Source organism: Podarcis erhardii (assembly GCF_964252035.2).
Source record: "Podarcis erhardii genome assembly, chromosome: 8".
Classification (NCBI taxonomy): domain Eukaryota; kingdom Metazoa; phylum Chordata; class Lepidosauria; order Squamata; family Lacertidae; genus Podarcis; species Podarcis erhardii.
The window spans coordinates 68,619,764-68,647,711 of NC_138499.1; the positions used below are offsets into that span (position 1 = coordinate 68,619,764).

General features: G+C 41.8%; 1 protein-coding gene across 1 annotated transcript; it reads left to right on the top strand.

Moving 5' to 3' along the window:
• Positions 1 to 576: 576 nt before the first annotated feature.
• VPS4B (vacuolar protein sorting 4 homolog B) lies at positions 577 to 26,822 on the top strand. Its single transcript, XM_081873134.1, has 11 exons — positions 577 to 825; positions 4,728 to 4,839; positions 5,283 to 5,433; positions 6,870 to 6,937; positions 8,034 to 8,153; positions 8,987 to 9,143; positions 12,242 to 12,390; positions 12,615 to 12,696; positions 14,997 to 15,216; positions 21,264 to 21,401; positions 24,733 to 26,822. Exons 1-11 carry the CDS (start codon positions 802 to 804, stop codon positions 24,832 to 24,834), a joined length of 1,323 nt encoding a protein of 440 aa, XP_081729260.1. The 5' UTR covers positions 577 to 801; the 3' UTR covers positions 24,835 to 26,822.
• Positions 26,823 to 27,948: the final 1,126 nt, after the last annotated feature.

Consider the following 27,948-nt stretch of genomic DNA (forward strand, 5'->3'; position numbering starts at 1 on the left):
TTAAGCTACATTGCTTAAGGCTTCCTGGATACCCTGTGATCATATTATAAAGTGGCTGTGTTCTACGTCATAAACCAAGCACTGCTAGTTGATGTTTCTTTTTGTTTTCCAATGTATTTCTTTATCAATTAAAAAAAATAATCCAAATTTTAATTCTGAAAGCGTGGCCCAGAATTTTTTTTTTTTTTTTTTTTTGAGAACCACTGGCTTAGCATCTTCAGACCTAGATGCGTGTTAGAATTAAAATTAACGTGCTCATTGGGTTGGATCCCAAACAGTATCTGCCTTGTCATAACCAGGGTGGGGAGACGAAAAAAAACTCTCCTCTGTTGTGGACGAGCAACAGTTAAAACTATCGGCAACACAAGCCTAACCACGCCCACTCGAAGCAGGGAAGGCCCGCTGAAGTCAAAGTGTAACAGGCGTGGTGACGCTTGCCAGCACTACGACACCGCGCCGCGCATGCGTAGCAACGACTGCACCCGCCTCGCCTCGCCTCAACTTCCTCCTTCCAGCTTGGCGCCGTTCCTCGTCCTATTGGCCGTCGCGGGCGCACAGCCATGACGTCGACAGGGCGTCACGGAAGCGGAAGAGCCCTTCGCTTCCTTTCTCCAGCCGGCTGTGGGATTCGCTTGCGGAAGTAGCGTGAGGGGGTTTTTTTTTAATCGTCGTTTGGGGTCGGCTTCCTTGCGTAGCCGGTATACAGGCGAGAGCGGGGGAGAAAAGCGCGACTTGTCAACGTAACTTTGTCCTCTCTCCGTCTCCCCGGGAAAAAACCGTCCCCGTCAGCCCCCGCCCATCATGGCGGCCACATCCAACCTGCAGGTGAGCACCTGGCGCGGGGGTTGTTGGGCGCGTGACGGGGAGCCGCGCCGGAATTCCGACGTGTGTAGGGAAGGCGAGGCAGGGAGGGAAGGAGTCCTTTGGTGAGGCGGCTCACCTGGACTCGGGCTACATGGACGGTTGCCTCTTAACTGACAGGGGTCCCTGCCGCTCAAAAGGTTCTCGTAATGTCGATGTTCCTACGAGAAAGAGAGACTCCGTGTTTCCCTCCCTCTTAAGCAGCACGATGTGGGAACGAACAGCAGGGGGAGGCGCCCCGCCTCGCCTCACCTGATCTGACCTGCCAGCGCCCCGGAAGCGTCCATCTCTCTCTCTCTCTCTCTCTTGGAGCTGGTGGCTGGCTGCTGAGCTGCTACTGCTTCGGCTTTGGTTTCACACAGCGAGTCGTGGAATTGAAAGGGACCCTGAGGATCATCTAGGCCAGAGCTTTCCAAAACTAATCGTGATTATTATTACAGTGGTACCTCGGGTTACATACGCTTCAGGTTACAGACTCGGCTAACCCAGAAATAGTACCTCGGGTTAAGAACTTTGCTTCAGGATGAGAACAGAAATTGTGCTCCGGCGGCGCGGCAGCAGCAGGATGCCCCATTAGCTAAAGTAGTGCTTCAGGTTAAGAACAGTTTCAGGTTAAGTATGGACCTCTGGAATGAATTAAGTACTTAACCCGAGGTACCATTGCTTTTTAAAAAGATCTGCATCATTTCGCAACGAAGCAGTTCAGTTTGGCTAGCAAACCCAAGGTGAAACTAACCCCCTTTCCAGGAAGCGCTCGCGCGACGTGCCTGCATGCTGCAGCCAGCACACTTAACATATTGCAACACACAGTCTGGAAAGCTCCGATCTAGTCCAACCCCCTGCTGTGCAAGAATGCACAGCTGTCCCCATACAAGGATCGAACCAGCAGTATTGGCATTATCAGCACCACACTGTAACCCAGCTGAGCTATCCAGACACCACCTTGGGAGAAGCACTGGGGTGCCTCTGGACATGTGCAGAATGCATTTCTGTTGCTGCGGAGGCTATTTTGTTAGTTTCTTTACTTAGAGAATCCTGGAATTGTAGTGTTGGAAGGGGCCGCGAGTGTCATCTTGCCCAGCTCCTTGCAATGCAGGAATTTGTCACCCAACGTGGGGCTCAAGCCCACAACCCTGAGATAGAGTCTCATGCTCTACTGAGCTCAAGGTGGCATGTGATCTTCTCCCTCTCTCTTTTATACTCACAAGAACCCTGTGAGGTAGGTTAGGAGAATCACTGCTTAACCATGGTTTTAAGGCTTTGGTTATACAATCAAAACTAGCTGGACAAATAATTTTTATCTGACAGGCAGAGCAATGCAATCCTATTTGCGTCCATCTCCATGTGTGTTGCATTGAACAGACATGACTATCTGCTGGCCCTGCCACCCTTGCTATGAAATGGTGTTGGTGTGACTCCCCTGGGACAGAGCTCCCCCTGCTACTTACTGACCATGTGGGTAGAAATGATGTCAGTGAAGAGCTTTGAGCAACACTTCTCATGCCCCTGACAACTAGTTGAATGGTTGGCATTTGAGAAATACTGTGCACAGAGCTTAGGAAGCTTTTTGAACTATGTCCTCCACCTCAGTGGGTCAACTGTGGTAAGTGCCAGTCACCAGATGCCAGATGCTTGACAGATGGTTGGTCCCATGCACTACAGATAAATCTCTGCAGATAAATATCTACAGATACTGCAGATAAATATCTGGACCACTTTGCTAAAAAGGTTCCTAACCCCCTGATGTAACCTCTGCTACCTGCCCCCTTGCATAATTTGCACATAATTTGTAGGTTTCACTTCTATTGTGCAATATCATACTGCAGGAACTAGAGAGTAAATAAAATGCCATTTTGTCTTATTTGCACAGATGTTTTGTTGACATTTTCTTGCATACAACTTGAAAGAGCAGATACGTGATGGGTTGACTTTCAGGCTCTTAAATTTCTGTTTACTAATATAGTTTCTCAGTTTCATTTGTTGGGAAGTAAGTAGCTTAGGGATTCACTAGTCATTTATCCTAAATCAAGATTTCAGTTCATGTATTTTTATTTCTTGGTAACTTTGGAGAAAATCTTCTTTGTGCACTCGCAGAAAGACCATAGCTCAAAATACATGATCTTGGTATGGCTTTATTTGGATTACTTTATCCATACTTTTTCTGTACCCACCTATAGTCCTGTGTAATATACTAAGATGTTTTATTTAGTGGAAGTTTTTCTGTAATTGTGTGAGGAGTCTGAACATTTCTGAAAGCAATTTTGGGCACAGTTGTATCCACACAGACACACCCCAATTTTTTGCAGGGTTTTAAAAAAGATCTGCATTAATAAATGCTAAGAATTTCTAGCACACTTAATTTACATATGCACAGATATTGAAATACCTTGTGTGGTACATAAGCCATTTCCATTTTAGTGGGAAGCATTATGTCCATGGTAATATGTGTTGCCCATAGCTTGCCAGCTCCTTGTAACTGTCCTCTCAAAGGGAGCAACCCAACATGAAAAGCAAACAAAACACCTATCTCTAAAATGCCTACTTTCCAAGTAGCGTGTTTAAAATCTGAAATCATAATGAAGATAATAGCCTGGAGCCTAAGAGAAATAAATGGAAGAAAATTCATGGAGGAGAAGTATCACATCTGTTGCTCCCTACCTGCTGCAGTAATCAGAGCAGACCCATGGAAATTTAAGTTAATTTAAGATATTAAGTTCAATGGGTCGGCTCTGCTAGTTGGATTATTATTTTATTCTCTTTATTTATTAAATTTGTATACCGCCCTTATACCTGTAGGTCTTAGGGTGGTTCACAACACAAGTTAAAATATAAAAGCACAAAATACATAATACAAAATTAAAACAATTAACAATAGTAATGTATACAAACTAATAAAAATACACTCCCCAACAAAAGTTTCATGCAGTATCATGCTATATCTAAAGTTTCACTGGTCTCATATTTGTTTCTATTAGTATTGTGCAAATCATCTCTGTGAGATGCTTTTGGACACAGGAATGACTCCCAAGAGTGATTCTGTGGCTTTTAATTGTAATGTGATAACTGCTTAAATTGTACTGAATACAGGTAATTATCCACAGAACTGCGAAACTAGTTTGGAGCATCTAAGGGGCCTTTATTTCTCCTGTCCAATGTGGCAAAAAAAAATTGTTTTACTGTGGAGAGTTTCAAAAGCAGTGTGTAATATTGTAGGGTGAGGGTCTACTGTATATAGAGGAGGGAGTCGAAACTCCCACTGTGAGCACACAGATCATTGGGTTTGCCTACATTAGTCAACTGTGGGGATGTTCTTCAATATTTGAAATAAGAACTACTTGTGCAGCAATTTGGCATAGCACTAGAAATAAGATAAATGTCCTTGGATGTAAGTAAATGGTTAAATGCTTAAGCACTTTGGGGTGGGTGAGCCTTATTCAATGTTTCTTACAATCCCCATATTAATAGTTGGCAGAGAAATAAATAAATGGGTAACAAAGTTTCTATTTTCATCTATTGTTTTAATTGGGAGCAATTATAACAAATCACAGTCCTTGGCTTAGAGTTGATATGAAGTTGGAATCATTGTTTTTCTCGAAACAGACCATAATCTGAAGATTTATTTTTCGCCTACCTAGCAGGGAGAAGTGAAACAGAAGTGAGGTTCATAATACAGCATTAACCATGGCTTACTGTAGCATTCTAATCAAGCCAGTATAAAGCCTCTTAACTATTTGAAAATGAAGGTGTCATTTCAGCATATAATGTAGTCCTATTGTTTTCTTGCATTTCCATATTACAAACACTTAGGGTTAACTTATTTAATTGTTCTAACCTTAATCATGTTTCTTTCCTTTCCTTTTAAACAGAAAGCAATAGACCTTGCTAGCAAGGCAGCACAAGAAGATAAAGCAGGAAACTTTGAGGAAGCCCTCCGCTTGTATCAACATGCTGTACAGTATTTTCTTCACGTTGTCAAATGTAAGAATTACTGCGCTAAGTAAAAGTAGCTGAGATTTTTATGTTTTTAAACATTCCTTCACATTCTTGGAAATTACGCCAGTAGGTTCCAAATTACATGCCATGGTCTTGCTAATGACATTTTGATCATAAATTAAATCAGTTAATTGGGACTCGGAAAGGGAAATAGAGATCTTCTGGAAGACTGACCCATCAGTTTTATATAAATGGAAGGCTAATGACCGGTGATGAGTACAAAACTAGTCATACTAATTGCCTCAGAAGATAATGCATTCTGTGCACTAAAATAAAAAGGAGCCCCTGGAAAGGGTAATTGTGACTATAACATTTTTTGTTATTTATAGGGAGGGAGGGGATGTCTAATTATGGTTTGTTGTTTTGCTTCAAGACAGGTACACTGTAACTTCGATTATAACGCAAAACAAAATACTTTTCATTCTCAGATGAAGCACAGGGTGACAAAGCAAAACAAAGCATCAGAGCCAAGTGTACTGAGTATCTAGACAGAGCAGAAAAGCTGAAAGAGTATTTGAAAAAGAAAGAAAAAGCTCCCCTCAAACCAGTGAAAGAATCTGGTTCTACTGATGAAAAAGGGTATGTTAGTTTCATGTATTACAACATTCTCCAAATTTGCTCGTTTAGTATTTAATGCTTTCAGTGGTGGTGGAACAGTGTGTGGGGAAAAGACCATATTTCAAGAGCTGTGGCCCTACTGATGATTTTATGACTTGGTTATCACACATTCTATATTAGATACTAAAAGCAGTAGAGTTTTAAGCATCCATTCTCTCTTGGGATGAAACAGGAATATCAGGAAGAAAATTGTATTCAAATAGGTATCATTCAGTCCACTTCACTCACTACTTCCCCATTTTGAGGGCGGTGAAGCTCAAGACTCATACTGGGTAGGGAGCTCCCTCAGGGACATAACTTTCAATGACTGTGTGGTTCTTTCCTGCAGCAGCAGTTTCTGTGCTGTAACCACAGACTTCCTTACTGAAAAGGAAGTGCATGGAAAAATTAAAGGACTTGCCTTCCATAGCATGTTGGCGATCAGGGGTCCCAAGGACTATTGTGTGCTGACATGTCCTATATTTCTTTTGCTCTAAGTTCTCTTTCATAAAACTATTTTACAGCATGATTCCATTTTGCGCAGGGGTTATGTTCGTGGGATGGCACTTATATGGAAAAATGTGTATACTCAAGCCATCGTCTTGGAACTGTCCCTTCATGAACATCCTTACCCTATCCAGAGCCATGTGCTGAGTGGGCCTTACCAGACTCTGGGATGCTGTCATGACATCTTGTGGGGCCATCCGAGTTCCCATGAGATCTCATGAGACCCTCCTGGAGCCCAGTAAGCAAGTCTTAGAGCTTGAAAGCTCTTTCTGCAAAACAAGCTTTTTAAGCTCTCTGCCTTCCATGCATTTAACTTGTGTGAAAGTCAACCAGCTGACCTTCAGCCGCATAAAGTTGAAACTGCACATGTTAAATATGCATACGTTATACAGTGGTACCTCGGGTTACAAACATCTTGGGTTACAAACACTTCAGGTTACAGACACTGCTAACCTGGAAGTAGTACCTTGGGTTAAGAACTTTGCCCCAGGATGAGAACAGAAATCATGTGCTGGTGGCGCAACAGCAGTGGGAGGCCCCATTAGCTAAAGTGGTACCTCAGGTTAAGAACGGTTTCAGGTTAAAAATGGACCTCCGGAACGAATTAAGTTCGTAACCAGAGGTACCACTGTAATTGTATTACTTTTGAGTAATGGGAAATTACCATGAGCCAGGGTCGGACTAATAAGCTACATAAGAAAAATCTTTTTTTGTAACATCCACCTACAAAAACTCAACTATTCCCTTAATCTTTTGACAATTATATGCTTCCAAGTTTTTTGAAGTCCCAGTTTGCATGTTATGAGGATGGGTTCTTTCATTACAAATAATGTCATTTAAAGCAACAACAACTTGGCTGGAAGAGCCTGTCTTTTAGCTGTGCATTATTTTTTTCCTTATACCCAAATTAGGAATGATAGTGATGGGGAAGGAGAATCGGATGATCCTGAGAAAAAGAAATTGCAGAATCAACTCCAAGGTAGCTTTACATCAAGCGCTTAATATCTCCAATAAAGTCTTTTTATCAAATGAACAGGGCAGAAGTTGCAAGATAGATAACTTGAAACATCTAATTAATATCAGCCTAATAACGGGACAAATGTTACAGTTTAAAAGGGGGAGTGCAAATGTACCCCCCTTTTTCCTCCTAGTTGATTGCAGCCACTTTGTTCTCTTTCCCTCTGCTTCTCTGGTGTAATTGTCTTTTCTCTCTCCCTGCTTGATCCCAGACATTTCGGATTCTCTTGCAGAAGATACATAACTACATAGCTAATCAGATTGACTACTTAGCATTGCCCCTGAGGGTAAATAAAACAAGCATGATGCTCCAGGTCCGAGGGAGGTATCCCTGCTTTGCAGAGGCAATCGGTTCACATTCCCTTCCTTCTGCTGTTATGCTGCAAGGACAGTGTCACTACCAGTCTTTTTGGCCTGTAAGGGACAATAGTGCTACCCATGCAGTACAGTTTGGGTGAAGATATGGAGCTCAGCTCTGTATGGTTACATTCCCTTGCACTGCACAATATGCAGATACTTTCTTCTGTGTTCATTCCTCCCTCTTCCCAAAAGATCACCTGAAGGTCATGAGAGAGAGACTTCATGACCTGGCCACCCCAATCAAAATCATTCTACAGATCAAAGAAAATGTAAAAATTCAGATACCTTCCATTGTAGTCTGTTAAGTGAAATACTATAGTGCTGTTTTGTCCTAGGTTGAGAATAGGATAGTTTTGTCAGTGCCAGGATGTAAACTTTAGTTTTCCAGGTACTGGAGCCTTTGAAGAAGCTCTTCTGTAAACTTTAGACTAGAACTTATCAGTGCTCTACTTCAGTGGTGATTCTGTTCTTTTTTGAAACTGGAAAAGAATGAGCCGTTTAAAATGAATTGATAATTTGAGGATCTCGCAGTGGAAATAATTATAAAATATTTTAGTTGGACTATGATGTTGCTTCTAGCTGCTGCCAACGTGTCACGTTAAATCGTTGTTCGGTTTTATTCTGTTTATTTTTATTAATTGTCCATATATTGTAAGCTGCCTTGTGAGGACTTCAGTCTTAATAAATCAATTTCATAGGTGCTATTGTCATGGAGCGACCAAATGTCAAATGGAATGACGTTGCTGGGCTAGAAGGAGCGAAAGAAGCTCTCAAAGAAGCAGTAATATTGCCTATTAAATTTCCTCATCTTTTCACAGGTATTTCTTTATATATTGTCTTTCAGTTACAAAACCCTAAAACGTTTAGGCTGTAGGGCAAAGTACCCTGCTTGAACATCTATGTACACGGGTGTCCTAATCTTTCAGCTGACCAGGAATAGTTGCTGCTGTCATACCAGTCTGAGCTTCTAGGGGGCACTTTATGCCACATTTGGGCATTCCTAGTCTGTTTGCATATTTGTGCTTCCCTAAGCAGGGAATCTGAGTTGATAGATGGGAGTCCTAGACTGAAACAGAATGTCACATTTTCAACATACATGTAAAAAGGGTGCAGCAGAATTAGAAGAAGAGTTTGGATTTGATATCCCGCTTTATCACTACCCTAAGGAGTCTCAAAGCGGCTAACAATCTCCTTTTCCCTTCCTCCCCCACAACAAACACTCTGTGAGGTGAGTGAGGCTGAGAGACTTCAAAGAAGTGTGACTAGCTCAGGGTCACCCAGCAGCTGCATGTGGAAGAGCGGAGACGCGAACCCAGTTCACCAGATTACGAGTCTACCGCTCTTAACCACTACACCACACTGGCTCAATTAGTACCTTGTATTGATTTTTTTCTGGTACAATCCTGTGTGTAGCTGTTGGCAGGAATTTAATTTCCTGCTGGCAATACCATATTTTATTCTGATAATTCCAAAAACATACATATGGAAGTAATTTATAAATGATAATAAAAGCAAGAAGTACCTCTCTTAATTATGTCACAAGTGATTATTTGCAGGGGCTGGGTGTTATTTTGTAGCATAATCAATTCCAAATTGATGCTTTTTCTAATTACTTTTTCCCCATATTATATATACACTTTATATTTCTTAGGGAAGAGAACCCCCTGGAGGGGCATCCTTCTGTTTGGACCCCCAGGAACAGGAAAATCCTACTTGGCAAAAGCTGTTGCAACAGAAGCTAACAATTCTACGTTCTTCTCCGTATCTTCTTCTGACCTTGTCTCGAAATGGTTGGGGGAGAGTGAAAAGTAAGTATTAAAGCTATAAAGGGTGGAAGCTTCCAGTTCTTCAGGGATCGTGAACCCACATGCCAAGCCTTGATTTCAGTTCAAGTGACCCCTTTGCTCTTGTATGAGAACCAAGGGATAAGGTAACTGTAATATAAGTATTATAATAGGTGCTTTCCCTGTGTTATATAAAATATATTGTCTACAAAACCTACTGTAAAAAAAAAAAAAGCCTTTAACATTTTTCTAGGACGCTGCAATAGATGAATGTGGCTACCTATCAACAGTCTCACAGGTTTCAAATTCTGTGTTTAATCCCCCCATGAAACGAAAAATTATGCAACTTGGGAAAAGTGTGTTTCTGCTCTGCTTGGAGAAACAGACTGAAGGGAAGTGCATAAGAATGGGGAAATACATGGAAGGAACTGTTTGATTGGTCCTTTGAATGAGAGCTGTGTGGTTCTGTAGGAACTACCACCCTCTGCTTCCTAGTTTTTAAATTGCTCACTGGCACTCTTTGATACAGTTACTTCTTTGTGGTGTGTCTGAACCCAGTATGTCTGACTGGTTTGGAAAATGCAATATCGCTCCTGGGCTGTTCATACGTAGTTCACATATGAGACTTGGATATTAAAACGTACCTTCATGAAATAAAGATGGGGGAGTCCTATTTTGTGGGGTTGGGAGAATAAGAAAGAAAAGAGAAAGAATTGGGGGTTGAGGTATGTACCAGGACAAAATTGCTTCAGGCATAGTTGCCCATTCTAAGTGAATGAAGCCAGGTGAATTTCAGACAGATAGGTGCAGTGGTTTCTTTTAGATGCCTTTAGGTTTTTTAAAGGGGATAACTACCATATTTTTCGCTCTGTAACACGCACCTGACCATAACACGCACGTAGTTTTTAGAGGAGGAAAACAAGAAGAAAATATTCTAAACGAAACAGTGGATGTATGATTTTTGTGGTTCATGCTGTGGCCACAGACATGTGATCTGACGGTGAGTTTGGGGTAGGCCAATGCAAAAATCCTGAGGATCCATGTGGATCCGTGCTTTGTAACCACGTTTTAAGTGGGGAGGGAAGGAAAAGCACTCAAGGCACAAGGAGCATGCGTGGGGTGGGTGGAGAAGGATGCTGATAATAATGCAGGAGAGGAGTTTAAGGGGAGAAGCAACACGCGTGGGGTGTGTGGAGAAGGATGCTGCTAATAATGCAGGAGAGGCTCCTCTCCTCTCCCGCTTTGCTCCTTTAAAACAAGCAGGCTCTGCTTCTCTTGCTCCTCCCCGGCTGGGAAGCTGCCGAAACGCTCACACCCACACTTAAAGATAATTAAAAGCAACGCGCTAAGACAAACAAAGGAAACCACGATAGTAACCACTCTGAGACAAATCAAGAAAAATTGTGACCAACACTCTCCCCCAAAAAGCGCAGTGAGGTCAAAACACACACACACAGAACCGGCCCTAAAGTCGCAGGGGCGCTGGGGGAGTGAACGGGAAGCAAGAGAAGGAGGACAATCCCTCACACACACACACAGAGAGACACACAGAATATCAATCCTAAAGTTGCAGGGGCACTGGGAGAGTGAACGGGAAGCAGGAGGAGGAGAACGATAGCTCAAGCACACACACACACAGCCCCTACAGTGGCTAATCCAAAATCGGACAGCAAAAAACTGCAGGCAGGGACAGAGAGCACGGGGTTGTTTTAAAGCAGCCAACCAGACAGGAGCCACTTACACACGTGTAAGTGGCTCCTCTCCTCTCCCGCTCTGCTTTTCTCCTTCCTCCCTGGCTTGGCTCGCTGACAGGAGCCGCTCACGACTGCAGCAGATTCCCCCGCCGTAGGCATTCGCTCCATAACACGCACAGACATTTTCCCTTACTTTCTAGGAGGAAAAAACTGCGTGTTATTGGTTGAAAATTACGGTATAACATTTTAACTTCTTAGTGTTACATTTGCAGGGCATTGTCTCTTCTGAATGGAGGAAGCCTGTCACATTTCAGATAGAAAAGTTCAGAGGTTTTATTCAAAATGAGCCTTTAATATTTGAGGGTGAAGGAGTTTGCTTCTGCACCCCAACTTGGTGGTGCAATTTGTATGAAAATGGAATACATTGTAGAAGCACCTGTATGCTAAATAACCTGCAAAATTTCAGGATAAATGCAGGAGTTAGGGAACTGTCAGCAATATCAGTTGAGGGTTTGTTTGCTTTTTCCTGCTCAATTGACATGAACTGAGATTATTCCCAAAGCACCATTGTTGGAAATAAAGGTGGGACCTGGTCATTTGCTTGTTGGAAGCTAGCAATGTCAGTCAGAAAACTAAGCTCCCTCCTCCTACCTAGCATTTTCTTGTTATGGAGAGCTTGAGAGGAGGAAACAACCATTTTTAACAGACAGTCTGGGATTGCATGCACCAAATCTATGAGTTAGATCTGAGTTTGCTTTTCAGGAAGATCTACAAAGCCTGAATAGCTATGAGGCAGCCCAGTTTGGTTCTAGATTTGATCTTTGTACAAAGTAGATCCACTTTGGTCCACTGCCTCCTGACCAAACTGTGGGAGGCAGTGGAAGACAGGAGTGCCTGGCGTGCTCTGGTCCATGGGGTCACGAAGAGTCGGACACGACTAAATGACTAAACAACAACAACAACAACAACAACAACAACAACAACAACAACAAAGTAGATGCATAGTGACAGTGAGGGACTGCAATAGCATTCAGGCATGTAGGCCTTCAGACTAACTCTCAGCTACATCACCTCGAAAGTGTAATAATCTGCTCTGCAATGTACTACCCTGTGTTTCATGTTTCTCTATACTATGACATCTAGAAATGTTGTTCTCAGCTGTATTGCAAAGAGTCCTGAAATTATAGTTACTGAGCAGTTGGATAATGGAGAGATGACCAAGAACTAATAACTTTGCTGTTTAATTTCTCAAACTTTGTATGAAGCAACTGGATAAAAGGCAATTCTTATATGAAGTATATACACTTAGTTCTAGTATCTCATCATCTATGGAAGATTAACAGCTAAGAACTTTACTGAATTTCGGAAAACAGGTGAAATACTTCCGTGTTGCTGTCCTGCTGTAATGTAACTTAAATTGTTCCACAGGCTAGTGAAGAATCTGTTCCAGCTTGCCAGAGAAAACAAACCTTCAATTATCTTCATTGATGAAATAGATTCTCTCTGTGGCTCCAGAAGTGAAAATGAGAGCGAAGCTGCCAGACGAATTAAAACAGAGTTCTTAGTTCAGATGCAAGGTAAGATAATTTTTTTGGCGTGGCTACTTAAAGTAATATGATAGGTTATATAACATGATTGTCTGTGGCCTAGCATTCATTAGCCAGCCTAGGAAAATCTGTGGAGATAAAAGTTTATGGTGTTTAAAATATGCTAAGTTCAGTGTTTCTCATTCTCCATGCTATACATTGCTTAGAGGTTGTTATTATTATGGTCACTGATTAAATTCACCTGTTCTGATTAGGAGTTGGAACAGACAATGAAGGAATTTTGGTTCTGGGAGCTACTAACATACCTTGGGTTCTAGATTCTGCCATCAGAAGAAGGTAAGGTATAATAACATAAATAAATTCATTATTGTCCTGGTCAAAGTGACACTGCTTGCAGCTTAGTCAGGGTTGCAGGATTACTTGTCCACCTCTGGTATAGTAACACTTCTCTCCTGGTGCTGACAAAGCACTGCAGCCCAAGCATGTAGCAGTAGCAGTAGCAGCAATGAACACCACCTGCATCAGTATCAGAATATAGTGGGTGACAGAAAGCACTGGGCAGTTTTGCTCCACTTTGCAGGCGTATTTTTCGCTCCATAAGACACACTTTTTTCCTCCTAAAAAGTAAGGAGAAATGTGAGTGCGTCTTATGGAGTGACTGGCGCTGCGCAGAGAGGGAGAACTGCGCAGCGCCCCTTCAGCGAAGCGGAAGGAGGAACAGAGCCCCTTCTGTTCCTCCTCCCACTTCGCTGAAGGGGCGCTGTGCAGCTCTCCGTCTCTGCGCAGAGCCTGTCCTGCGAAACCGGAGGAGGAACAGAACAGTCTCCTCCTGTTCCTTCTCCAGCTTCGCTGAAGGGGCGCTGCGCAGTTCTCCCTCTCTGCGCAGCGCCTCTCCTGGCTTCTGCCTTAGCCGTGCGCAGCCTCTTTGGGCAGGGGGAGCCTTCATTCCGCTTCCCTGAAGAGGCTTGGTGCGGTTAACCCAGAAGCCAGAACAGCCACACGGTATCCCAGAAGCCAGATCCCTCTTGCTGTTCTGGCTTCTGGGATTCAGAATAATTTTTTCTTGTTTTCCTCCTCCCAAAACTAGGTGCGCCTTATGGAGCAAAAATGCGGTACTTCAGTTAACCTACGATGGCACTAGTTGTTTATGTTGGTGCAGCGACACAGTTTTATAGGATTGTGCGGCCACATATTATTTAAATGCATTGGCGCGGTTCACACACCATGTTAAGCCAATGTGTGACTTGGCCCAAGTGTGTGGGCTCCAGGTGATAGAATTGCAGCCTTTTGCTCCCCCTCTCCTCTGGTCATTCTACTGCTGTGTTGAGCTTAGCCATGGCTTTGCCTACTGTGCTATCTGAACCCAGGCTCATGGTTTAGCTCTCTCCAGGCTAACTGTGAACTGTAATTAAGGATTGCCCTACCTTATGGTTCATCCAGGAGAGCTACAGCACGAACCTGGATTCAGACGACTCGCTAAATCAAGCCATGGCTTCATGCCAAAGCGGTACAAACAGAGAGATGCAAAATGGCCACAATCTCTTTCCTGGAAGCTTGCACATTGATACTAAGCCATGGTTCGGCTTAGTGTGATGTGGAAACCAGGCTGCTGTAAACAAAATGTTTCCTCATTCTGCTCACAGAAGTAATTATAAGATCTTTGAGTGATCTTGTCAGAAGAATAAACAAACCACAAGGATTAGTTTGTACGGTGAACTTATTAGTTTGGCTTTGTTTACTAAAACTGGGAGCAAGCACTGTACCCATGCATCCTCCGCTGTCAGTTGCTAAGCAGATTCCTGTTTCTGATACAATGCACAGATTGTTAAAAGAGACCAGGAGTGAAACATCAAAGCAGAGTGCAAGGGCATGCATGCAGCCTCAGCCCTTGTGGCCAGATCATGCTTTATGAAGTCACAACTACTGCATCTAATACATCCCTTAATGGAACAAACTAATATTGTATTGTGAAACATCTGCAATACTTCTTTAATCATCCATGCAATTTTTTTGCTTTAAGAACATGAAATATGTTGGCTATGATTTAGTGCGTAAGCAGTTCTATAAATATGGCGTACAGTGCACTTTTATGGAATTTTAAAACACAAGTTCCTGAATTTTATTCAGACAACCAGTAACTTTTAGTTATTTTATTATTTCTCTAGACCATAGAAAATAATTTTGTCACGAGCGTGAAAAGAAATGGACAGCTCAAAAGGACCTGGATTCTAATACTTGCTTTTAAAACTCTCAGTCTGGGTGCTGTTAATGTTTCACAGCTTACGTTTCATGGCTGGATTTTTCAAAAACTGTAGTATAAAGATAGGGTTATAGTCAACTGTGTTTTACAGAGTAGACCCATTTAAATTAATAATTTCCTTTCTCCAGGAAACCCATTGTTTCCTCCCTAGTTGTGCTAGAAAAACAAACTTGAATTTGCATGAAATCTGTCATGGGCAGTGGTATTTTTCTAGGAAAAGAAGTGCCGGAACTTACCATAAATGCCTCCCTTATTCTTTTATAATGGCTGTGGCACCTGAGAGGTGCCATAACTGTGTTCCGCTAAGTCCTGTCTGGAAAAAAAACCCTGGTTATGGGTATGGATGACCATCACTGTTTGTGATTTTTCTAATAAGGTTTGAGAAGCGCATTTACATTCCCTTACCTGAGGATCATGCAAGAGCTGCAATGTTCAAGCTTCACCTTGGGACCACTCAGAACACCTTGACTGAATCAGATTATCGAGATCTGGGGAAGCGAACCGATGGCTACTCAGGCGCCGACATAAGCGTAATAGTACGAGACGCCCTAATGCAGCCGGTTAGGAAAGTTCAGTCGGCCACACACTTTAAAAAAGTGAGTAACTGGAACTTCTAAATTCTTCTTCTGCATGCTCATCAGAGGTCAACAGGTGGTTGTTTTCAGGACTCAACTGCAGGGTTTTGTCCCAGGTCACGTGTGGTGTCTCTGTAATGCAGCACAAAGTTTAAGGGGAAGCCTCCTGCACCTCTCGACTTGCAGCTGGGGAAGAAAGGGCGGAAAACAAAACACAACTCCAAACACTTCATAACAAGGTGCCTACTTTGGTGCCTGCAGGTGCTCTGGCAAACCAACGCATCTCTCCGTTCCAGTTACAAGCCAACAAGGAGAAAGTGCAGCACAGGTATATCAACTTGCTCGGCCTTTTCACTCAGATTCTCTGAGCCCCCATTGTGTAGAGGGAAGCCCATATACCTGTGCCTCCCTTCTCCAGTGGTGAGCTGAAAACAGGAGGTATAAGCATGGTACTGCTCTGTCTTTGTACACACAGTTGGCAAGTGCAGAGCCAAAACAAATCCCAGGCTTCAGCAGAACTCTTGTGCCTCATTGATCCAACAGGAAAATGACCACACCTGCAGGCAAGCTGTCGAGGAGAGAGCCAACACCATATCTTGGTTCTTGCTATTCTCTACCAGTGTCTTTACAGTCATCTTTAAATACTATGGTTTTAAGATTTTACTTGATGGTTGCAGTGCAGGTACTGTATATGAGGAAAGTGTCATCCCTGTCTATTTGTCTGTATCCTCTCCTATTTCATAAGCTGTATTTATATTTTAAAAGTGATCCTTGCTTTGTATAAAACTTCTATCCCAAATTTTCCAGAAGTCCTAGGATACCTTTTAAAACAACAACAGTGCTTACACACAAATGTCCTTTCCTACTATAGTTCATCATATTTGGTTTAAAAGGGCTGCAAGTCATAACATGATACCAGATTCTGCCTGAAATTCTACATGCTTGAGAATGTAGACAACCAGCTGTCTGTCCCAGAAAGGAGAATCATGAATATTGGTACTAAGCACTATGCAGAGAAAGGGGCTCCTTTTTTTTTTTTTAAGTGATGTTATCTTGGGCAAATGCTTTCTAAAATCTGGCTTGTTTGTTTAAAAATATATAAACATGTTTTCCGTATTTGGATTATATACACTGTCTTCATCAAAAAATTCTGAAAGTTTTAAAGGCGGACAGCAGAAAAAGAACTTTACTAGCAGGTCTTCTTGGCAAAGCATCAGAAGCTTATATTGCAGTTGAGTTCTGATATGCAGTTGAGTTCTGATTACTGTTTTCTAGTGGCGCTGTGGGTTAAACCACAGAGCCTAGGACTTGCCGATCAGAAGGTTGGCGGTTCGAATCCCCGCGATGGGGTGAGCTCCTGTTGCTCGGTCCCAGCTCCTGCCAACCTAGCAGTTGAAAGCACGTCAAAGTACAAGTAGATAAATAGGTACCGCTCCAGCGGGAAGGTAAACGGCATTTCCGTGTGCTACTCTGGTTCACCAGAAGTGGCTTAGTCATGCTGGCCACATGACCCGGAAGCTGTACGCCAGCTCCCTCGGCCAATAAAGCGAGATGAGCACCGCAACCCCAGAGTCAGTCACGACTGGACCTAATGGTCAGGGGTCTCTTTACCTTTACCTTATAACTCTCCGCAGAATGGATTTGGTAGTTGTTCAAATGTATCCTGAGAATGCCCCATCACAAGAACGTAACAAGCAGGACAGGATGTGCTGGTTATGATACTAAACCAAGTTTATTTCTCTCATGTGCTACATAGCATTAATGCTTTTCTTCCTGCCTGGTATGACTTGGTCTGCCAGAAAATCCACAGAACATTGCTAGCCAAGCTTTTGGGGAAGTACAGTGGTACCTCAGGTTAGATACGCTTCAGGTTACAGACTCCGCTAACCCAGAAATATTACCTTGGGTTAAGAACTTTGCTTCCTCAAGATGGCGGCGCGTGCAGACGCTGCGGCTGAGAGCTCCTTTTGGGGGAGTCAGGGTTTGTTAGGACGAATGATTTATAGTCGATACGAAATGCTGTTGTACAGGGACAGAAATAGCAGCAGATACAGATGTAGAAACTGTTCTGTGTGGGAGCAGCTACAGGCGTGCGAGATTCCAGAAATTGTAAATCATCAGGGGAGGAGGAGGAGAAGAAGAAGAAGAAGAGGAGGAGGAGAGCGGAAGCAGAAGAGAGGCTGTAGAGGACAAGGTCAAATGAAAGAGAGAAGGAAGATAGGAAACAACGATGTAAACTACATCTTCCAAGTATCTTTTATGCTAATGTGAGATTATTGGCAAATAAACTTGATGAATGGAGGCTTCGTGTAGGAGTGGAGGAAGACATCCAGGATTGTTGTGTGCTGATACTCACAGAGACATGGTTAAATTCAGCTATTCCAGACACAGCTGTTGAATTACAAGGTTTTACAACGTACTGGTGGGACGGGACACAGGATTCTGGCAAGAAACAAGGTGGGTGGGTGTGTATTTTTGTAAATCAAAACTGGTGTACGGACTCTGTCAAGTTGGATACCTACTGTTCTCCGGATGTGGAATTTCTGACAATTAAATGCAGACCTTTCTATCTTCCCTGGGAATTTACAACAGCGGTGTTAACAGTGGTGTACATAGCACCAACTGCAAATGCATGCAGGGCCATGAGTAGTATGCATGAAAACATCAATGCTAAATTGAGTAGATGTGCACCGGAGGCGGTGCACATTATTGCGGAGGACTTCAATCACACAGATGTGAGGGTAGTACTCCCAAAATTCCATCAGCACATTGAGTGTGAAACAAGGGAGAAAATACTCTTGACAAGGTGTATACGAACATTAGATGGGCATATGAGGTCAATACCTTGGCACACCTCGGTGGTTCAGATCATGTGTCCCTGCTTCTGACACCAGTATACACACCCCTCAGGAAACAAGGCCAGATACAAACACGGATGGTTATGGTGTGGCCTGAGGGAGCCTCTCAGCCACTGCAGGACTGTTTCCAGGAGACCGACTGGAATATCTTCGACCATCAAGATCTAGAAACTTATACATCAACGGTCCTGAATTATATTAGATTCTGCACAGCAAATGTCACCAGGGAAAAGTATGTTAAGTTGTATCTAAATAGGAAGCCCTGGATGACAGGGGAGGTTAGGAGATTATTGAAGGCCAGAAATTCTGCTTTTAGAACTGGGGACCGGGTATTGTATGGCATAGAAAGAGCGAACTTGAAGAGGGGTATCAGGAAAGCAACAGCGGAGTACAGAGGAAAAATTGAGGACCATCTCAGAAATCATGATACTAGACAAATGTGGCAGGGAGTCCAACATCTGACTGGTTATAAATCAAGGAATTCATCAGTGGTAGAGAGTACTGCTTCCTTGGTGGGAGAGTTGAATACCTTCTTTGCCCGATTTGAGGTGACACCAACAGTGACTCCAACAGGGATGCTACAGCTATTGGCGTCACTACCTACAGGAAATGCTGCCAGGGTGGAAGGGGGAGAAGTGAGGCGAATATTAAAGGAGGTAAACACGAGGAAGGCTATGGGCCCGGATGGGGTGGCTGGCAGGGTGCTAAGAGATTGTTCGGACCAACTGGCAGGAATATTTACAAAGAATTTTAACCAGTCTCTGGCCCAAGCCACTGTTCCACCCTGTCTGAAATCCGCTACCATTATGCCCCTGCCAAAAACATCAAAGATAGACAGTCTGAATGATTTTCGCCCTGTGGCGTTGACACCCATTATAATGAAATGTTTCAAAAAACTGGTGAGGAAGCGCATCTTATCTTGTCTGCCAGTGGGACTTGACCCTTACCAGTTTGCGTACAAGGCAAAGAGATCCACAGAGGATGCTGTGGCAATGGCTTTACATGCTGTCCTGACTCATTTGGAGAAGCAAGGGAACTACACGAGACTGTTATTTGTAGACTTTAGTTCTGCATTTAATGCTATTCTTCCGCATAGATTGATGCCCAAATTATTAGACCTGGGACTTCCACCATGCCTGTGCAGGTGGATATTAGACTTTCTATCAAACCGTTCCCAAAGGGTCAGGTTGGGTTCCCACGTCTCTGCGGATCTCATCACGAATACGGGGACGCCGCAGGGGTGCGTGTTGAGCCCGCTTTTATATACGCTCTATACAGCTGACTGTGCCCCCAAATACCCCAGTAATAAGATCATTAAGTTCGCAGATGATACAACGGTGGTTGGTTTAATTACTGCTGGAGAGGGGGAGGCGGCCTATAGGAAGGAAGTTGTGCAGTTGGGGGAGTGGTGCAGGAAAAACAACTTACTCCTTAACTTAAAGAAAACAAAAGAGATCATTGTGGACTTTAGGAAATGTAAATTGAATATTCAGCCACTTATTATTGAGGGGAAGTGCGTGGAACAGGTCTCGATGTTTCGATTTCTGGGAATGGAGTTGAGAGACGACCTAACCTGGGGAGAGAACAGCAAAGACCTGGTGAAGAGAGCACAGCAGAGGTTATATTTTCTGAGAATCCTCTGGAAAAACAATCTCTCTAAGGACCTGTTGATCGCATTTTACCATTGCACTGTGGAGAGCGTACTAACTTATGGTCTGTGTGTGTGGTTTGGGAGCTGCACGGCCAGGGAAAAAACAATGCTATCCAGGGTTGTAAAGACTGCAGAGAGAATTATTGGGTGCACTCTTCCCACCTTAGATCAAATATATGCTGCCAGGTGCCATAAGAAAGCGGCAGAGATAGCACATGATAGTACGCACCCCGGAAATGATCTCTTTCAGCTTCTGCCTTCTGGAAGAAGGTATAGGGTTATAAAGGCCAGGACTAGCCGCCCGAGAAACAGTTTCTACACTAATGCAATTCTGATTCTAAACGCAGCATATACTCTGTTGTATAGTGTATTTTTTTTATTTTATTTTTTTATTTTATAAATATATTTATTTGTTTTTCCAAAAACAAAAGAAACATCAAAACAACCCAAAACAGCAAAAACAGTACACCGAATAAAAAATAATAAAAAAGAGAAAGTTAAAAACAAAAACTCCAGTTTTCAGCCTCATGTTTACAGAACCTTCTTTCTTGACCTCCTCACGCCTCCCTTTTTCGTGTTCCTCTTTGTCCAATCAGATACAGCAAATCCTTACCCTTCTTCAAAACTCATTTCTAATTATTGTAATCACTTCTATTATGTCTCCAATCTTTCCTCCTTATAATTAAACACCTTTAACATATTATTTACTTTGACATAATATAACCTTATTTTTTCGCCCTTTTTCTATTACATTTTTTGCATATTTTTTAACACTGTACCACTGATGCCATGTTATTTCATATCCAACATCATTTTAGCATTCATACACTTTACAGTGTTTCTGCAGATAATTCTTGAACTTCTTCCAGTCCTCTTCCACCGCTTCTTCTCCCAGGTTGTAGTATAGTGTATTTTAAAATGGGGTTTTAGAGTTTTTAGGGGGTTTTGAATGTTTTATGTAGTTTTTATGTAGTTTTATGTAGTTTTTCAATTTCATTGTTCCGCAAGGGACAATGACAATAAAGATATCGTAATCGTAATCGTAATCAGGATGAGAACAGAAATCGTGCTCTGGCAGTGCAGCGACAGCAAGAGGCCCCATTAGCTAAAGTGGTGCTTCAGGTTAAGAACAGTTTCAGGTTAAGAATAGACCTCCAGAACGAATTAAGTTCTTAACCCGAGGTACCACTGTATGTCAATAGCCAAGTCTAAAGAAGTACATAGTGCTACTCTTAAGGCACACTATAAGTACAGGTGCAACCCTGCCTTTGCATAGATGTGGGTTTGGGTCTAAAACTTGGCGAAGTAAACAGGGAAAATAAGCTTAATTATGCCACATAATTACATCTATGGGTTCTCTTGTTCTTTCAAGCTTGCTATAAAGTCACATTGCCTTTGGCACAGGATGCCACTTATGTCCTAGATTCACAAAACAAAACATCCTTGTTCATTTGTTTCCTGTTAAAGATAAACAGGTATGCCTTTTACCATTGACCTTGTTTGACAGAACCTCCAAATGCATTTACTCCTGCAACTGAGAAATTTTGCTTCTTCCAAAGGTGAAAGGACCATCACTGTCTGATCCAAACGTTCAAGTAGATCTGTTCACTCCATGTTCTCCGGGAGAACCAAGTGCCATTGAAATGACGTGGATGGATGTGCCAGGGGATAAACTACTGGAGCCTGTTGTTGCAATGGTTAGTCTTTGTTTTCCTATGGATGTTTTTGCCTTGGATTAGCTCTGCCAGAGGTCACAGCCTTATAATTAAACCAGTGTCCTATTTTCTGGGCTTACTGAATACCGATATAATTCCGATGGCTTAGTGATGGGTGTACTCAATTGCTCACAAGAGAGATATGTCCCTTCTTCCTGCAACTTCTCTCCAATCAAAAAAGCTCCTCCCTGTTGTGCTTTGCCATCCTGGAAGGTATTGTGAAAGAATTCTGAGAGTGTGCCCTTGCATGCACTCCTGTCCTAAACCTTCCTGCACTAGCTGATATTCTTTATGTGGACCCTTCTTACTTTGTGCATCAAATGCTTAGGATGTGGTTGTTCCTCATAAAGATGATAAAGGTGAAGGGTTTCAGTATCTCCTCACTGCCTTGCATTAAATACTTGGAAAATGACACTCAATATAAGTTGTGTAGAATTATATATAAATGGTTTGCTGCTTTCCTCTGAAGTTCAACCACCACTATTACAAAAACATACCTACTATTGTTGTAAAAGTTCCAGACTGGATGTGGTTTATGCAGAGTGACAAAGTTGAGTATATTGATTGAAGAAGGTGGTGAGTGCACTAGAATGGGAGATGTGAACTATTTATTAGATATTTTGTAAAATTATTGAATTCAGTATACAAAACAACTGTATATAATTTTATATTTGATCAACCCTGCTGCCTCCTCCCCCTTGCCAGTGTAAGACCGTGAAGAAGTACATCCCAAAATCAGTTCAAGTACTTTATTTTACATAATTAGAATCAACAAAACCGAAAAACTACAGCTCCCCACTCTGGAGCTTTTTTCACCGTTGAAATAAATATCAGTTCCCACACAATAACAGGAGACATTTCTATAAATAAATTTGAAGTTTAGTTTAAGCCCCAATACCCCTTCCGCCACATTATTAAGGGTATTATTCATTTGTGGTAGTACAGTGGTGCCTTGCAAGACGAAAAGAATCCGTTCCGCGAGTCTCTTCGTCTAGCGGTTTTTCCGTCTTGCGAAGCAAGCCCATTAGCGGATTAGCGGATTAGCGCTATTAGCGGCTTAGCAGATAAGCGGCTTAGCGGCTTAGAAAAAGGGGGGAAAGGGGGGGAGAGTCAGAAAAACTCGCAAGACATTTTCGTCTTGCGAAGCAAGCCCATAGGGAAATTCGTCTTGCGAAGCACCTCCAAAACGGAAAACCCTTTCATCTAGCAGGTTTTTCGTCTTGCGAGGCATTCGTCTTGCGGGGCACCACTGTACAAAATTAAAACTGCTTGTACATAAATAATATTGTCTAAGGCTGAAAGGAAATATCTAATTTGGGTGTGCCCTGTGGATTTGTGCCTTCTTCCTGTATCCTAAAACTGACGTTGAAAGTATCCTCCAGTTTCAAAAACAGTTTGCCATGAGATATAATTAACAAACTTTACCCTATGAAAATACAGGATGAAAAACAATTAGTCATTAGTTGTGGCTCTTGACTACAATATTTTGTTGTCAAGTTATTCTTAAGTGATATGGAGTAGCAACATCATAATAACAATCAAACATTTAATATTATGACAGCCACCTTATTGACCTGGTTTTCCATTAATTGTAAGTCAGACAATGGCTTACTGCAAACAAGCAAGCATGCTGGTTTTATTGTTATCATTGCTTTCTTTGCTGCGAATTATTTTGTATTGTGAATTTTATTGTTACCAATCTTTTACTGCCATTTTTGTCAGGGAATGTAGGGAATAAATGGAAATCTGCTGAACTGCAAATGAGTTAAAAAAGAAAAGGCTCTAAAAGTTGCTTGCTGCTTCTAAGTATCTGTGAAGTTTTTGCATTTTCTTTCAACTCTAGCATAAAAGTTACATCCCGTATGGGGCTCACTGACAAAAATCCATGTGCCCAACAAGCTTTGTAATTTCTCTTGAGTCTTTCTTTCTGAAAAGAGGAAGGCTTGCAAGTATTTTTGAATAATGACTTCATTACATCAAAGTCTGCTTCCTACAACCTGTCCAGTGGTCAAGGGAAATGAAAGCTTGTTTATGCCCATAACACATAATTTGCTCTCATTTTCCTTCCTAAACCTTTGCTCAGCGGGCAGCCATATGGTGGATATTGTTTCTGGGATTATACCCTTTAACAAGTCTAAACTTGCTGGTGGTAACTTTTTTGGGCAAAATCTCATGGTTCCGCCTGGTACTTTTGTCATCCAATAGTAATGAATTCCTCTAACAAATCTGTGTATGTTGTGTTTACGAAAGGGTTTGTTATGTCCGTTTAAAAAATAACAAAGAACATCCTTAGGAGATAAATATAAAAATACGGTGAATGGGGGTACATTGTTGCCTACCCATGAGGCTTCAAGATTCATTGGGTATAAATAGTTATATCACTTGGAGGATCAAAACTTAATAACTTCCCCTGTACTTTAATGTGGGTTCCTAACAATTACAGGCTTCAAAAGGCAAATGCATGCTGATTCTGCAGGTGAGTGATGGCGGAATTGTTGTGATTCTGTCATGTCAAGAATTGGTGTGGCCTAGTAGCTATGGGACAGAGCTGGTACCTGGGTTGCCACAGCCATGAATTTGTTAGGTCATCACATGCCCTTAGCCCTTTTGCAATATGAGGACAATACTGATCTGCTTTACATGATTGCTCTAATAGTTGTTATATACATTAAATGCATTGAATAATGAAGTTGTTAAATACTGAATGGATTTACTGAATAACAATCTGTTCTCATATCTGTTCCCAACCCTTGGAGTGTGCGAGGAAGTGTTCATTCACTTTCTTACCATTATGCTGTCATTTCGCGAGGCCCAGAAGTCATTCTGCGAACACTTTTCATGAACACTTATTCAGGATTAGATTAGATTTGATTGATTATCAATTTATTTACCTTCCTTCATCCAAGGATCACAGGGTGATTTACATTAAACATGCTTCTGAGTAAACATGCGTAGGATCGTGTTGTCAAGCAGTAATTGACATGCATGGGTCTAACTACCTGTAATTTAAAGTAGGTGTGGTGACATAGATTTCCTGGTCTCAAGTATCATGGTTGCTTAATAATATTGGTTAGCTTCCATCTTTGTCACATGAATGATTGGTAAAATATATGTAGAAATGTGTTGGCTCTTCTGTATCTTCATGGCTGCTTCTGTATCTTCATGGCTGCTTCTTATATTTCCCCCCTCTATTGTGTAATTGAGCTGTGAAGTTGGCAAATGTATGTTGGTGACTTTTCTTTCTAATTGCACGTAGTTTGTTTACATGGAGAAATATTTGGCTCTTGACTGTTTGCTTTTCTCTATGTGGCAGGCGGATATGCTGAGGTCATTAGCCAACACAAAGCCCACTGTGAATGAACATGACCTGGAAAAACTAAAGAAGTTCACAGAAGATTTTGGACAGGAAGGCTAATCCAAAGACCATTGAGACCCTAAATTTCTTTATTTGGAATTCTTGCCTCTTTATTGCCAATAAATGAATTGCGCCTTCCTTCCTTTCCATATGAACTGATGAGCCATTTGCAAGGACCCTTGAGCTTTTATATTATCACTTTCCAGAAATATCTATTAAATGTCTTCTTCTGAGAGCATGATACTGGGATCTTGTGGCGAAGAAGGAGGAAAACGTGGTGAAAACACTTTAACATGTAACAGCCCCTTTAGCTATTGCAGTTTTTTAAGTTTGGATTTCAGGTAATTTATACTAGTCCTAGTTTATCAATATTATAAAACTCCTATAGACCAAAAACAGGGATGGGGTATTTGTGACATTCCAAATGTCATAGAACTCTCAGCTTTCATCAGACCTGGCCAATATTGGCAATGGTCAGGAATGATTAAAGTTGTGGTTCAACTATATCTGAGGGTTACAGGTTCCCCACCCCAGCCTAAAAAACAAAACAAGTTGGGCAGAAGACACATTGATTGCCTGGTGTTTTCAGCGTCAGTCAATTTTGTCTGCAAAGAAATTCTCCATTTGAAATTATGCAGCATTTGGTAATATATGTAGTTACATGGGAGTTGATTATAAAGAATAGCGAAAGAAATTGGGGTTGGGAAGTGGGAAAGAAGAACTTGCATTTTTAAAAAGGCCAGTACTTAACTGAGCATAATGTTGAACTGGTACTTTGTCTTTTGTTTTCTGCTGTGTGGTATTCAGACATTGCCTTAAAAGCAGCAAGCATTGTTTTTAACACCAATAGACACCTGTCACTGTGCAACCTACCAGAAAATAACTTGCAAAATAAATAAATATTTTGGAGAAACGTTTCCTCCCCCCTCCTGTTTTCATGGAACATTTCTGTTGGGTAAGAATCCATGGACAACCCTGCAGACCAAATTTTAGCAAGCCATTCATTGAGGGAAGGATAATTCTGGACTCATTTGCAAAGCAACTTTGGGACCAAGTAGGGAACGGCGTAGCAAACCTCTCTGAGGTGCCAAGGGAAGTTGGTCTTGTTCAGAGTCTACCTACAAATGTCTAGCTTATTAGTTCAATAACTAAATATATTGGGAATGGGTTGACATTTCTTTAAACACAGTATAGGGGTAGTGCATATGGGTTCCCCGCCTCCCAAGGCCTTTGCTAAGAATTATTCATCTTAGAGAAGTGCCTGAATGTAACTTACAACACTGCGGACACAGCACTGAGTTGTGCCTTGTAAGTTTGCCCCTGTTGTAGACAAGTGATAATCAATAATGTAACACATTGCATTATTGTTAATAGAATTGTACCTTGTAGATGCTTTGTGCTTTACAAGATTTCTGAGTTTATTAAGTACTGTATGGTTACTCTCATGAGATTTGGTTTTGTTTTTCTGTACATATTCTGTGTACTTTCTGAAATCATAGGACTGGTGGAAATTTGCTTATGAATGAAGTAAAAAGTTGCAATACAACACTAGCTTATGTTTCTTTAGTTTTTTTTTCCCTTTTGGGCAGCTTTATATGTTAAAATATTTGTTACATTAATTTTTGAATATGCTCAGAAATACAATTCAAATGATATTCTGAAATCTACTCAAAGACATTTTTGAGAACACATCTTTGAAACTGCACTTTACTTTTTATAGTTCTATATTGCAGTGCTTCATTTTTCATTTATTGACAAACATTTTTCAGAGCACTGAACTCTTTACTGTCATATGCATTGTGTAGACCCAGCATTTTCCATACCTACTTTCTTACTGCTTGCTTCTACTGCCTGCTGCATTATATCTGCTTTCAAAATCAAGTGGATTTGAGACTTGGTTTTGAGATGTTGAGCTTCACCTTGTGTTCATGTTATGATGTCTGCACTCTTAGAACATTTGGCACTTATATCATGGAGACCGTAGGTCATCAGTCAAAGCTCTTCTGTAACGGTTTAAAATCCAAAATAAAATAATGTTCATGTACTGATTCCATTTGCTTGAATAACTATTTGTTAGGGGTTTTGCAGCAATTACCAATTTCTGCAACATTTTAGTTAGGTAATTCCCAAAAGATGGTTTACGGAGAATGAAATCCAAAATCTTCTTACACCTGCAGTATTAAAGGTAAAGGTACCCCTGACCCTTAGGTCCAGTCGCAGATGACTCTGGGGTTGTGGCACTCATCTCACTCTATAGGCCGAGGGAGCCAACGTTTGTCCACAGACAGCTTCTGGGTCATGTGGCCAGCATGACTAAGCCGCTTCTGGCTAACCAGAGCAGCACACGGAAACGCTGTTTACCTTCCCGCCGTAGCAATACCTATTTATCTACTTGCACTTGACGTGCTTTCGAACTGCTGGGTGGGCAGGAGCTGAGACCGAACAACGGGAGCTCACCCTGCCATGGGGATTCCTGCAGTATTAGAATAGTATTAATTCCTTCAATTTAAGGTGGTGAACTGATTTGCTGCCATTATCGCCATGTTTTAAAAGTAATTTGACTATTCCTTCTTTCAAGGAGGAACATCACAGTTCCAGATAAAATATTGCCTGAAAAGTATATTGGAGGGGAGGGACGTTGGGTAGAGCTGTGGTCTAAACCACAGAGCCTAGGGCTTGCCAATCAGAAGGTCGGTGGTTCGAATCCCCATGATGGGGTGAGCGCCCCTGCTGCAACCCCAGAGTCGTCCACAACTGGACCTAATGGTCTGGGGTACCTTTACCTTTATATTGGAGGGGAGCTTTGGGGAAAGGAATTATAGTTATCAATAATGACAATTATTTCTTTGATATTTACTACTTTCACCAATACAGTGGTACCTTGGGTTACGAACTTAATTCATTCCAGAGGTCCGTTCTTAACCCGAAACCGTTCTTAACCTGAGGCACACTTTTACTAATGGGGCCTCCCGCTGCCGCCAACACATGATTTCCATTCTCATCCTGGGGAAAAGTTCTCAACCCAAGGTACTACTTCCGGGTTAGCGGAGTTTGTAACCCGAAGCATTTGTAACCCAAGGTACCAATGTATTTTCATTAATTTGGTATTACCACATATGGGAGTTTCATATTTCCATTTTTTTAAAAAAATTACCCTATAATATGATTTAACTG